At 48.1% G+C, this 12,747-nt stretch overlaps 1 protein-coding gene across 6 annotated transcripts in view; it reads left to right on the top strand.

Annotated features, from left to right (window-relative positions):
• The first annotated feature begins 9,813 nt into the window (after positions 1–9,813).
• The window catches only part of RELL2 (RELT like 2), a 46,189-nt gene continuing 43,255 nt past the window's right edge, over positions 9,814–12,747 (top strand). For 4 of the 6 annotated variants that reach the window (XR_014790340.1, XR_014790339.1, XM_084850954.1 and 1 more), the window contains exons 1-2: positions 9,852–9,966; positions 12,533–12,746. Coding sequence is in view for 4 of the 6 variants with exons in the window: in XM_084850954.1 (XP_084707080.1) it covers positions 9,928–9,966; positions 12,533–12,746 (253 nt within the window). In the remaining 2 variants the exon portion in view is untranslated. Of the gene's footprint in view, positions 9,967–11,603; positions 11,689–12,532; position 12,747 lie in introns of those variants that run through there. The other 2 variants (XM_084850957.1, XM_084850956.1) reach the window with 2 other exon arrangements.

Here is a 12,747-nt window from a genome sequence, read left to right on the forward strand (position 1 = left end):
TTCTGATTATTTATTTATTTATTTATTTATTTCTATACCACCCAATAGCCGAAGCTCTCTGGGCAGTTCACAAAAATTAATTGGGTTGATTAATTGGATTAATTAATTAATTGGATTAATTAATTAATTGGATTGATTACAATTAATCACACAAATTGATTAGGATCTCTAATCCCCTGGGTGACTTGACAGTTTTTACTTTTTGTTTTAGACTTTGAGAAAAGGAAAATTTACGCATGGCTAGCACAAAAGCCACTAGACCTAACTGTCTGAACTTTGGCAGGCTCAGTCATCTCTATAGGGGCTTCCAGGTCCCCAAATTCCATGCACATATGTGGAAGTATAAAAAATATATAGGTCTTTGCTTTGACACATTTTCTTGAAAATAGCAAACTTTACCTGTGACTAGCACAAAGGTCACTGGATATAACTGCCTGAACTTTGGCAGGTTCCATCAGCTCCATGGGGGCTGCCAGGTTTCCAAATTCCATACACTTATGTGGAAGAACAAAGAAATTATAGCTCTTTGCTTTGACACATTTTCTTGGAAAAAGCAAATTTTACCTGTGGCTAGCACAAAAGCCACTAGACCTAACTGTCTGAAATTTGGCAGGATCAGTCATCTCTATGGGGGCTGGCAGGTCCCCAAATTCCATGCATGTATGTGGAAGCACAAAACAAATATAACTCTGCTTTGACAGATTTTCTTGAAAATAGCAAATTTTACCTGTGACTAGCACAAAAGCCACTGGACCTAACTGCCTGAAATTTGGCAGATTCAATCAGTTCCATGGGGGCTACCAAGCCTCCAAAGTTAATGTATTTATCATACAAACTAAAAAAAGTTATGGTCGTTTTTGTTTTCCAATGCAAGTCAATAGGAAAATGTAAAAAAAATAAATAAAGGCAATTAGGACAGCTCAAAAGATCTGGGGCCCAGCTCAAAAAAGATCCAGGGCCTATGCCCAGGTGGGCCTTCTGTAACAATGCCCCTGCCTGTGGGCATTCAGGATCCTCCTATGGTCATTTAGAAGGCTATGTTTCTGTATGGGCATTCAGGATCCTCCAACGGGCAGGTAGAAGCCTATGTTTCCCTATGGGCATTCCGGATCTCCCTATGGGCAGTGAGAATAATCTGTTTCCCTATGGGCATTCAGGATCCCCCTGTGGTCAGTGAGAAGCCTATGTTTCCTTATGTGCATTCAGCATCCACCTATAGGCAGGTAGAATCCTGTGGTTCACTATGGACATTCAGGATCCTATGGGCAGGTAGAATCCTATGTTTCCCTGTGGGCATTTAGGATCCTCCTATGAGCAGTTAGAAGCCTGTTTTTCCCTGTGGGCATTCAAGATCATCCTGTGGTCAGTTAAAAGCCTTTTTTTTCCCCTACGGGATTCAGCATTCTTCAAAAAGGGCAAAAAGGAGGAACCTGGGAACTACAGACCAGTCAGTCTGACATCAATCACTGGGAAAATTCTGGAGCAGATTATAAAGCAATCCATCTGTAAGCACCTTGAAAACAATGCAGTGATTACTCGAAGCCAACATGGATTGGTCAGGAACAAATCCTGCCAGACGAATCTGATCTCATTTTTTGATCAGGTCACCTCCCTTGTGGACCATGGGAATGCTGTAGACATAATGTACCTCAACTTCAGCGAAGCTTTCAACAAAGTGCCCCATGATATCCTGATGAGCAAACTAGCTCAAAGTGGGCTAGATGAAACAACGATCAGGTGGATCCACAGTTGGCTACAGAATCGGACTCAAAGAGTGCTTATCAATGGGGTCTTCTCAAAGTGGGGAGAGGAACGAGCAGGGTACCTTCTAGTTATCCACGCACTACTGATGTTCAGGCTGGACTACTGTAATGCGCTCTACGTGGGGCTGCCTTTGAAGATGGTTTGGAAACTCCAGCTTGTGCAGAATGCAGCCACCCAAGTGTTGGTAGGGACGAGGTGCTTCAATCATATAAAGCCTATACTGTGCCAGCTGCACTGGTTACCGGTGTGTTTCCGAGCTCAATTCAAATTTTTGGTTTTAACCTTTAAAGCCTTAAACAGTTTGGGTCCAAGTTACTTGAAGGACCATGTTCACCCATATCAGCCTGCCCCACTTTAAGATCAGAAACAGAGGCCCTTCTCATTCCCCCTGCCCCCCGTGACAGCAGTCAGGTGGGTGAACACATGTGAGAGGGCTTTCGCTGCAGTGGCCCCACACCTTTGGAACAAGCTGCCATCGGAGGTCCACCTTGCTCCGTCATTGCAGGCCTTTAAGAAGGCTTTGAAAACATTTTACCTTGGCCTTCTCTTGATATGACTGCTGTTGTTGCTGTTACCGCTGTTAACATTGTTGCTGGTTTTATTGTTGGCTTTTATTGTTGTTTTTATTGTTTTTATGTTTTTATTACTTTTAATATTTTAACTATTTTTATATATTTTATTGCTGTAAGCTGCATTGGGAGGGCTTCTGCCCTGAAAAGCAGCCAAGAAATGTTTTAAATAAATAAATAAATAAATACATTCTATGATTGTATTTAACAGAATTCTGATTTAACAGAAGCAAATACTATAAAACCTTTCAATTAACAGCCAAGAGAACAAATATGTTTTTTAAGGGTGGAATCTTATGCATGTTTTGACAAAAAAAAGTCCTACAATTCCCAGCATGCCCCAGACAGCAAGGCCAGCTGGGCAATGCTGGGAGTTGTAGGACTTTTTTCTGTGCATAGGATTGTGCCCTAAAGCTCTGTTAAAAGCAGCCATAACTGGAGCCAGCCATATATCTTTTGGGAGGGAATTCCACTGGGTAGAAGTCATCACTGAGAAGGCCCTTTCTCTAGTGCCCATCAGCCTTACTGATCTTATTAGTGGGCCAGTAGGCGGGGTCTCTGCAGATGATCTTAAAGTACAGGCAGGTTCATACAATGGTAGGAGGTCTTTCAAATAACCTGGACCCAAACCATTTAGGGCTTTGGAGTCAACCACTATTGACTCAGTCTGGGAGTCTTCCCCTGTCCCTTTGGTGTATTGACATGTTCAGACTCAGAATCTTTTGTTTCTTTGTAGTCTTTGTTTGATCCCTATAAGAACACTGAGCTTCAAGCCAGAGACATTTGGTAATACAGCTGCTGTGCTGTCCTGCTGGTTGCTGCCTTACAAACCAGAACCCTCTTCAGGGATAATTCCCAGGAGTATAACAACCTCTTGGATCCAGAGGCACACCCCAGGCTTTGAGCCACAGGTCAGCCCTTTGGCTTATGCCAAAGGTTTGCATCTCTGGTAAGGTTATCTTAAGTTACCTGGAGGAGAGGGAAAATGTAAAAGATGACATTGGATCATGGATAAATCAATATCGTAGGAGATGCTCTTCCCGCATTGGTCACCTGGTTTTCAGATTTAGCCAATCACCTGCTGGTGGTAGGAGATGTTTTGTGCAGTTTTGACCAGTGCCTGGAGGCTATAATGGGCTGGATGAGGGCCAATAAACAGAAGCTAAATCCTGACAAGATGGAAGCTCTGTGGTGGTTCCCAGGTATGGGAATTGGGTAAGCAACCTGTTCTGGATGGGGTTGCACTCCCCCTGAAGGAGCAGATGCGAAGCTTGGGAGTACTCCTAGATCCATCCCTGTCACTGGAGCCCCAGATGGACTCTGTGGCCTGGAGTACTTGGGGTCAGCTTAGGCAGATCCACCAGCTACGGCCTTTCCTGGACAGGGATAACCTAGCCACAGTAGTACATGCGCTAGTAACTTCCCAATTAGACTACTGCAATGCACTTTACATGGGGCTGCCCTTGAAGACGACTCGGAAGTTGCAACTAGTGCAAAATGCAGCAGCTAGACTGCTGACCAGAACACCTCATAAAAATCATATAATACCAGTTTTATAAGAATTGCACTGGCTGCCAATATGCTTCTGGTCAGAATGCAAGGTTTTGGTGATGACATTTAAAGCCCTAAGCGGCTTGGGACCTTGATATTTGAGGAAGCACCTCTCCCTATATATGCCTGCCTGAGAACTGAAATCTGTTGGAGGGGCCTTCCTCTGCGTCCCACCAGTACAAGACATACACTAATGTTGGACATTGGAGAGGGACTTCCACCCCAGTTGTGGAATACCCTCCCCTTGGAAGCCTGATTGGCACGGACATTGGTCTCGTTTCGACACCAAGTAAAAACATGGCTTTTTACCAAAGGCTTTGAGGGCTAAATGCATTTCCTAGCACATTGTTTTAAGTGTTTTATTGTTTTAGATTTGAACTGTCATTAGCTTATTTAATGGTTTAATATGTTTTTACGTGTTGGGAATTATGTATTGTTTTATACTGTTTAAATTGATTTTATCTGTACACTGCCCTGAGATCTTAATGATATAGGGCGGGATATAAGTGTTTAATAAATAAATAAATAAATAAATAAATAAATAAATAAATAAATAAATAATAAACAGTTAGTGGGGTACTACCAGGAAGAACTGGTACTATCTATTCTGAAACTTGATAGAGCAACATAAAACCTGTATTATTTGCTTCTGCAAACTTTGTAAAATGTTCCCACAGAAGATTGTAGGGTGGAACAATCAAACTTTACTTAACACTGGTACTCTCATAACAATTGTTCTACTGCTCGAGGTCTCAATCCTTGGTTGTCTCCCCCAGAACTGCTTTCTCCTGACAGAACATTTGGGTTTCTGCTGTCATTATACATTCTTTGGACAATGTGCATCCCTGAAAGCATTTTTGTGCATCCTATTTACTACTCTTGATATCAAAAATCATTTTTAAATGTCTCACCATTGTAGAAACAGTAATTAATTCTGCTTTTAATCTTCCAATACTTAAAATCTATATATCAACACTTGAAAGGATGGATTCACATATTTTGCATTTGGGAGATGACAATTTTGTACTATTGAAGTACTGTAGAATAAGGGTTCCATGCTCCTGTAACAGATCGGCATTCACCATATTGATTAAATTAATTTGCCTAATGTAAACAACCATGATTCAAAAGCTAGCTCTGGGCTTCTTCACTGATACAAAAATATCATATCAACAACAGCCTTGCCACTGTCACAAGTACTGTGTGTAACTGAACTGAAGCAGCACAGCGTAGTCCAGTTTAATTCTGACTTTCCTGGCTTGGCTCAGTATAAAAGTCTATATGCCCCAAATGACATTCCATCTGGACCATGCTTACTGAGTGGTCCAAAAACAGATTTTAACAAAGTATTTTAAGTTAGTTCAATGAACTCCCATGGATTGTGGGTTGCAGCTTTATTCTTACTGCACCTTATACAGTTGGAAGGCATTAATTGCCCTGTTTAAGAGCTTTTGTATTTTTCATCAAAAATTGGAGTAAAAAGGTAAATGTGACCATTTCCAGCATGTTTTAATGCTGTACCTGTGGCAATTTGTATTGGAACAGTTTGAAATTCAGCACAGTTGTAGACCTCATCAAGTGCCTCATGGATACCAAGTTTCAAGTTATTCACTCAGGTGTCAGGCTTATCATGGTGGACCCCCCCCCCTTTTTTTTGCGACTCACCTTAACTAAAGTCAAGTTGCCATTTAGTAACCTAATAAAATTACCTGAATGGGTAAATATTTCCTACATAACAATCTCCTCAAGAATCCACTATGGTCTCCAGCAGCACAGTTAAAAACAAGCACATGCATGAAGCAGCTGTGATGACATCATCTACACAACAGCATCACTGAGCAAGCCATCATCATGAAGTTTGGCTGAGTAGTTCTTTTCCTACCTGGATGGTCATTTCTAGAAGGCAGAGCTGGAAGGCTATTGCTCTGCTCCATGGCAATAATGCTTTGTTGTTCTGCAGGACTCAATTTTGTCCCCACCCACTCACTGTTTAATATCTTACATGAAACTGCTGAATGAGGTTATCCTGGGATTTGGAGTATGGTCTATTCAGTATGCCATTTTTCATTTCTCTTTTTAATCAGTGTCAAGTGAGGCTGTAATGAACCAGTGCCTAAGATTGGCAATGCGCTGGATGAGGGCCAGTCCCATAAGTGGGATATGCTTTTGGTAGCTGGTCCATCTGACTCTGGAGCTGGTGTGTGGGCTGTTAAGACTGGGGTTGCATTTCCTGTTAAGGATCAGGTCTGCAGTCTGGGGGTGCTGTTCAGTCCAGCCCTGCTCTTTGACGCCCGAGTGACCTCAGGGACACAAAGCATCTTTCATCACTGAGGCTGGTGCACCAGTTGCTGCCTCCGTTAGACACCATGGCCAGAAGTCATTTGAGCTGTAGTGATGTTCTGTCCAGATTACTGCACTGTGTAGAATGAGGGGCTGCCCTTGAAGTTAATTCAAAAACAACACAAAATACAGCAGCTCGATGTAACTTCCTGTAACTTGAGCCCATTATTCCATGTCCTGCGTTCTGGGATGATCGAGAAGAGATCCTGGCCTTCCTCTCTGTGACAGCCTTTCAAGTACTTGAAGAGCGCTATCCTATCTCCCCTCAGTCTTCTCTTCTCAAGGCTACACATGCCCAGTTCTTTCAGTCTCTCTTCACAGGGCTTTATTTCCAGTCCCCTGATCATCTTTGTTGCCCTCCTTTGAACCCTCTCCAGCTTGTCTGCATCCTTCTTAAAGTGTGTCGCCCAGAACTGGACACAGTACTCCAGATGAGGCCTAACCAGTGCTGAGTAGAGGAGAACTAGTACTTCCTGGGATTTGGAAGCTTCTATTAATGCAGCCCAAAATAGCATTGGCCTTTTTTGCAGCCACATCAAATTGTTGGCTCATATTCCGCTGGTGATCGACAACAGTTCCAAGATCCTTCTCGCTTGTAGTGTTGTTGAGCCAAGTATCCCCCATCTTGTAACTATGCATTTGGTTTCTTTTTCCTAGGTGCAGAACTTGGCATCAATCCCTATTACATTTCATTCTGTTGTTTTCTGCCCAGCACTCCAGTCTGTCAAGATCACTTTGAACTCTGTTTCTGTTGTCCAGGGTATTCGCTATCCCACCCAATTTTGTGTCATCTGCAACACTGATAAGCATTCCCTGCACTTCCTCCTCCAAGTCATTATTAAAAATGTTGAAGAGCACTGGGCCCAAGACTGAGCCCTGTGCTACCCCGCTCGTTACCTCCCCCCAGTTTGAGAAGATCCCATCGATAAGCACTCTCTGAGTCCGATTCTGTAGCCAACTGTGGATCCACCAGATCGTTGTTTCGTCTAGCCCACTTTGAGCTAGTTTGCTCATCAGGATATTATGGGGCACTTTGTCGAAAACTTTGCTGAAGTCGAGGTATATGATGTCCACAGCATTCCCACAGTCCACAAGGGAGGTTACCTGATCAAAAAATAAGATCAGATTCATCTGGCAGGATTTGTTCTTGACAAATCCATGTTGCCTTCGAGTAATCACTGCGTTGTTTTCAAGATGCTTCCAGATGGATTGCTTTATCATCTGCTCCAGAATTTTCCCAGGGATGTATGTCAGACTGACTGGTCTGTAGTTCCCAGGTTCCCCCTTTTTACCCTTTTTGAAGATAGGGACAGCATTAGCCCTCCTCCAGTCATCTGGCACTTCCCCGGTCCTCCATGATTTCTCAAAGATAATAGACAGTGGTTCTGAGAGTTCTTCTGCCAGTTCCTTTATTTCTTTAGGGTGCAGTTCATCTGGCCCTGAAGATTTGAACTCATTCAAATTAATTAGGTGTTCCTTGACCATATGCCTATCAATCTCGAGCTGTAATCCTGCCCCTTCAGCCTGTATGTCATCTTTGCCAGGAGGCTCATAGACCCTCTTTCAGGAGAAGACTGAGCCAAAGGAGGAAGTGAGCACTTCTGCCTTTTCTTTGTCATCTATCATCTTTCCAGCTTCATTAATAGTTGAACCACCATTTCTTTGTCTTTTACTATGCACGTATCGGAAGAAAGCCTTTTTGTTGCTCGACAAACACCAGTTCTTTTGCAAATTATGGGTATCACCCTCAGTTCTTTCCTCCCGAACCTCACCAGTTTCAGTCACGGACCAAGCCCTTCAGAAACTCCAGTCCTTGCATCAGGTTTTAGGGAAACAACTGGATCAGGCTAAAGAAGCGTATAAATGCTTTGCAGGGAAACAATACCAACCCAGCCTACCCTTGGCAGTGGGAAATTGTGTGTGGCTGTTGACCTGATAGCTCCCTACCTGTCAGCCCATTCACAACCTAGATGCCCAGTTAATTGGCCCCTTTCCCCATTGTGGCCCTGACCAATCCAGTAGTCTTTTGCCTCCAGTTACCCTCATCCATGCAACACCTGGTATTTCACCACTCTCTTCTGGTCCTCAATTTGCCAGCACATCCTCTTTGGGATTGACCTCCACCACCTCCTCCCATCACAGTGGATGAAGAGGATGAAGGAGCGCATATTGTAGATTCCTGGCTGTACTGAGGCCACCTCCAGTATTTCATCAAATGGAAGTGATATGGTCCAGCAGATTGGTCCTGGGAGGATGCACCAGATGGGTACGCGCCAACCCTTGTCTACCAATTTCATCTCCATTACCCAGGCAAGCCAGAGCTAGTGGCTCAGAAGGGACAGGGGAGGGATGTCCTGGGAGGGGGAGGGATGTATACCTGACCCAAGCCAGGATGACTCTTCTGATGATGACCCTGACATTACAGAGCCTAAAGACCCTGTGCGACCCCTGACCCTCGTGAGACCCCAGGCACTTCTGGCATCAGTGGGGAAGCTACACCAGGCCCTTCAACAGTAGCGGACCCTGAGGAACCCCCAGACAGGACCCCCAAGGACCATGCCTCACCCATGGGGTCAGAGGAGGAGACCAAGCATCTGCCCAGCCCTAAAATGCTCCAGAAGGCAGAGGCACAGGCTGCCAGTTGGAGGCAAAGAACATGTCTCAAGATCTGCAGCTACTAGGCTACTCAGGAATAAAGGACTCCTCATGAGGAGGACTTCTTCCAGAAGCCTCTAATGTGCTGCAGCTGAGTCCTGGGTGGGGCTCTGGAAGCTCCAGTTTATAAGCCTTAAATTGGGATTTATAAGCCACTGCAACAACATCTTTATCCAGCTTCCAGCACTTTGAAACTTTGCTTCTTTGACCTTGGTATTCTCATAGTGTTAATTTCTGGTCTTCTGAAGACCCTGTTTTTAGATGCCCTTTTGCTGGGCTGGTAATACTGTGCTGTTGATGTTTTGCCTGCTTGTTGATTTCTCCTGATTTGAACTGCCCTTTTTGTTAGACCAATAAAACTGTGCTTGTCCCTAGTTTGCCACAGAACTGAGCCCTAACCTAGCCATAGCAGGGTAGAGATCTTATGCTCTTTTTTTTTTTTACTGCCTCCTCCATGAGCATCCAGAGCATAATGTGGCAGTCCTCATGGAGTGGACACACCTACTTTTCCTCACATTTTGACCCCTACTGATCAGCACCAAAGCAGAAAGAGAAAGTGTAAGTGTATGAGACACACAGACATCGAAAGAAACCTTTGCTTTTGCACTCACTATCTTTTCTTAGTTTCTCTTACCTGTGCAATGGGGGATGTTGCTAAAGCAGAAAAAATGTGGGTCCAATGGAGTGTGAATCTCCCCCCCACACACACACACTCATTTTGAACTCATGATCTTGATGTTAACTTGACACAATTCACCTTTTCTGTGCAAGGGGTTGCTGCTGTAGATTCAAAAGACTGCTTTGTGTGTTGCTGTGCGGACACCCTATCCCCCTCCGCTTTTGTTTTGGTTTGAACGCCAACTGCTCCAAATGTCTTTTTCAAGGCTGAGCTTTGCTGACAAGGTTCATTTCAAAGACCAGACAAGCTGTGTTTCTGAAAGCTCTAGGGCCAAACTCCTTGTTTGGACTTCATGTGGCAGGGTGTTTCAGATCAGCAAGGTGCAAGAGTGAGATAAAGTTGGTACACTTTCTAAAAGCTAACTGCAACATGGGGCTGACTTGGGGATTCACCCTGCCAGGAACAGAGGTAAGATATGTATTCTCTTCTGAAGCTAACATGCCCTTATGTTGGTGTTGGGATCTTTACTGTTTGTTCATTGGCCACAATTAGGCTTAAACTAGATGTGACACTCTTATATCTGTACAAACTGCAGGCTGCCATTTTAATCCATTAGAGAGAAACAAATCCAAACTCAGGAGCAAGTCCCCCTGTGTTAATATGGATGCTGTTGCCTTTCAAGCCATCCATAATGCTTCACAGGGTTGCACAGCACAACAGGCCTCTGACCTTAGGTTTTTAGCTCCCTCCACAGGTTGCTTTTGCGAAGGGTCCCAGCATGGAAGGGGATAGCAGAGCTGAGCCTCTAGCCCCACCCCAGCATCTGTGCGCCATGTGGGGGCTGAGCGTGGGGAAGCCTATGGGCATAGGCCTCTGTACATCTTCCATTGGGCCCCCAGTCACAGGGGCTGCTTGTGAATACCATCCCACCACTGAGGTCCATGCCTAATGCAGGGAAGTCATGCTGCCTGTTGTGAACAACATGTGAGGAGGGCTGTTCAAAAGTGATCATATTAGAAACTGATCCCCAAAGGGAAGTACAAACACTATAATGGGTAATCCCATTTATGCTGATTATACCATTGTTCTTCTTTATTCAGATCTTGGACTCAAATGGAGCTGGTTAAGCCTATAGCTGGGCTACCCCGCACTTTATACTGCTAGTTGGTATGGGGTCATATAACAGAATGCCCCTGCATATAAAGAAATTCCCCACACACAGAAAACTAGCATGTCAGGAAGAAGGCTAGATCAAAAACCTTCTTCCCAGTCAGTAATTTTCTTGGTGGAGAGGATTTTCCTTTCTTACAGAGGCAGGTTCAGTCACGCGAGGCCCCACCGAGGCTTACCCGGCTCAGTAAGAGGCAGGCCAGAGTGTCATGGCTTGTGCTGAAAAGTGGCATGGGAAACATTTTGGTTAGGGGGTCTGCTAACTCCGCCTCAGCAACTCCGGCCCTATCCTGGTCCTGAGGCAGGGCAGGAGCCCGGCCAGTTCTGCTTCAGAGACACGGGAGGGGGGGATGGCGGCAGGCCATTCCTGCCCCCCCCCCCCCAGCACCGTGGGGCTCCTTCCTCGCCTCTGTGCAAAGGCTCCACAAGTAGCGTTTCAGCCGCTGTTCCCGGCCCTGGCGGAGCCCGCGCAGCCTCTCCCGAAGTTACTGCCCGAGCTTCGGAGGTTTCTGGCGGTGGCGGCGGGGATCTGCTGCTCCTGCTGAAGGGCAGCGGCAGCCTACGGGCGGCTCGCTGTGCTCCCCTCCGTGCCTGGCAGGAGCGAGGGCCGCTCAGAGCGGGACCTGGCAGCAGGCGAGCGGCGTCGCTAGGAGACTGGCGGAGGGGGCGGCGCGGGCCGAGGCAGGGTCCGCCAGGTGGCAGGCCGAGGCGCGGCGCCGCTCTCCAGGCAGGACGCGCCCGCGGAGGCAGCGCGAGGGCGCAGCGCCGGACGGCTCGGGAGGCCTGCTGGTCTGGGCCAGGGGAGGCGGCCGCGTTGCGGGCGCGCCCGCGGAGGAGCGCCGCTGCAGATGCGGACCCTGGAGGGGTCGGGCGGGCAGACGGCGCGGGAGAAAGGGGGCTGCGGGGCGCTGCGCGGGGCAGGCACGGCCGCGCTGCCTGCGCGCCGACTCCGGGCTCGGCTGCGGCCCGCGCGCCCCCCTCGGGGCCGTGACCTTCGCCTCGGAGCCGCGCCCGCTCGCCGTGAGTGGCTTTGGCGGGCAAGGCACGGCGCCGGCGCCGGGCCCGGGCGAGAGGGGCGCGTGGGCTCGCAGGGCGGCGAGGCGGGCCGCGGCGGAGCCCCGCGCCTCTCGGGGGCGAGGGCGTGCTGCAGAGGCGGTCGTGCGGAGCCCGCCGCGTCCTTGGAGGCGCCTCCAGCCCCGAGCAAGGCGGAGCCCGGGCGCCGAGCGAGCCGGCGGCACACCTCGCCGGCCGGCACCCGTGGCGGAGAGCGGCTGCGCCAGGCGGCAGCCCGAGCCGGAGATGGAGCGTGGTCCCTCCTGCGGAGAGGGATGGAGAGGTGGCCGGGCGCTCGCGAGGTGGCGGTGTCCTTGGGAAACCTCCAGCGGGAAAGGAGCGCGGGGGGGGGGGGGAGCTGGCTAGGAAAGAGCGACTGCTGAAGCGGGAAGCGAGAGGGAGCCCGTTTCTCCAGACATCTCTTACGATGGAAGCAGCAAGGGCCCGGAGGGCGGCAGCAGCTCTCTTAACAAGCCCGGTTGGCGGACGGGGGTTTCCTTTGGGACCCCCTTTCCCTCTTCGACCTTGCACCAGACTCCTCTGGTAGACAGCGGCGAGAAACCCTCAATAAGTAGCGAATAGCCTTTTGGGGAGGGCAGATCGGACGTCCCTTGAGGGAGCCCGGCTCCTTGCGGCGATTCCTCCGTAAGCCAGGAATGCTGCTGGGCAGGGGGTGCTTTCGCGGTGGCTGGTGAGCTGTGTCAAACGCCTGCCGGGGGCACCTTGGTGCAGTCAGGCGTCCTAGGCTGGGTGGACAAAACAAGAAGGTGGGTGGGAGGGAGAACCCGGAGCCTGACCACCTCTCTCCTAGATCCGGATGTCAGAGCAGAACAGCACCCGGGATGGGGATGTGGACCCCCAGCACAGCTTGTCTATGCTGTTCCTGCTGGTCCTGGTCTTCTTTGTCATGGGCCTTGTGGGATTCCTCATTTGCCACATCCTGAAAAAGAAGGGCTACCGCTGCCGGACATTCCGCGATGAGCTTGACTCTGACAACAAGGAGTCACTGACCCAACTGCAAGATGG

Source organism: Heloderma suspectum, chromosome 4 (genome assembly GCF_057233095.1).
Source record: "Heloderma suspectum isolate Gila_16-S chromosome 4, 16-S_ref, whole genome shotgun sequence".
In the NCBI taxonomy this organism is placed as follows: domain Eukaryota; kingdom Metazoa; phylum Chordata; class Lepidosauria; order Squamata; family Helodermatidae; genus Heloderma; species Heloderma suspectum.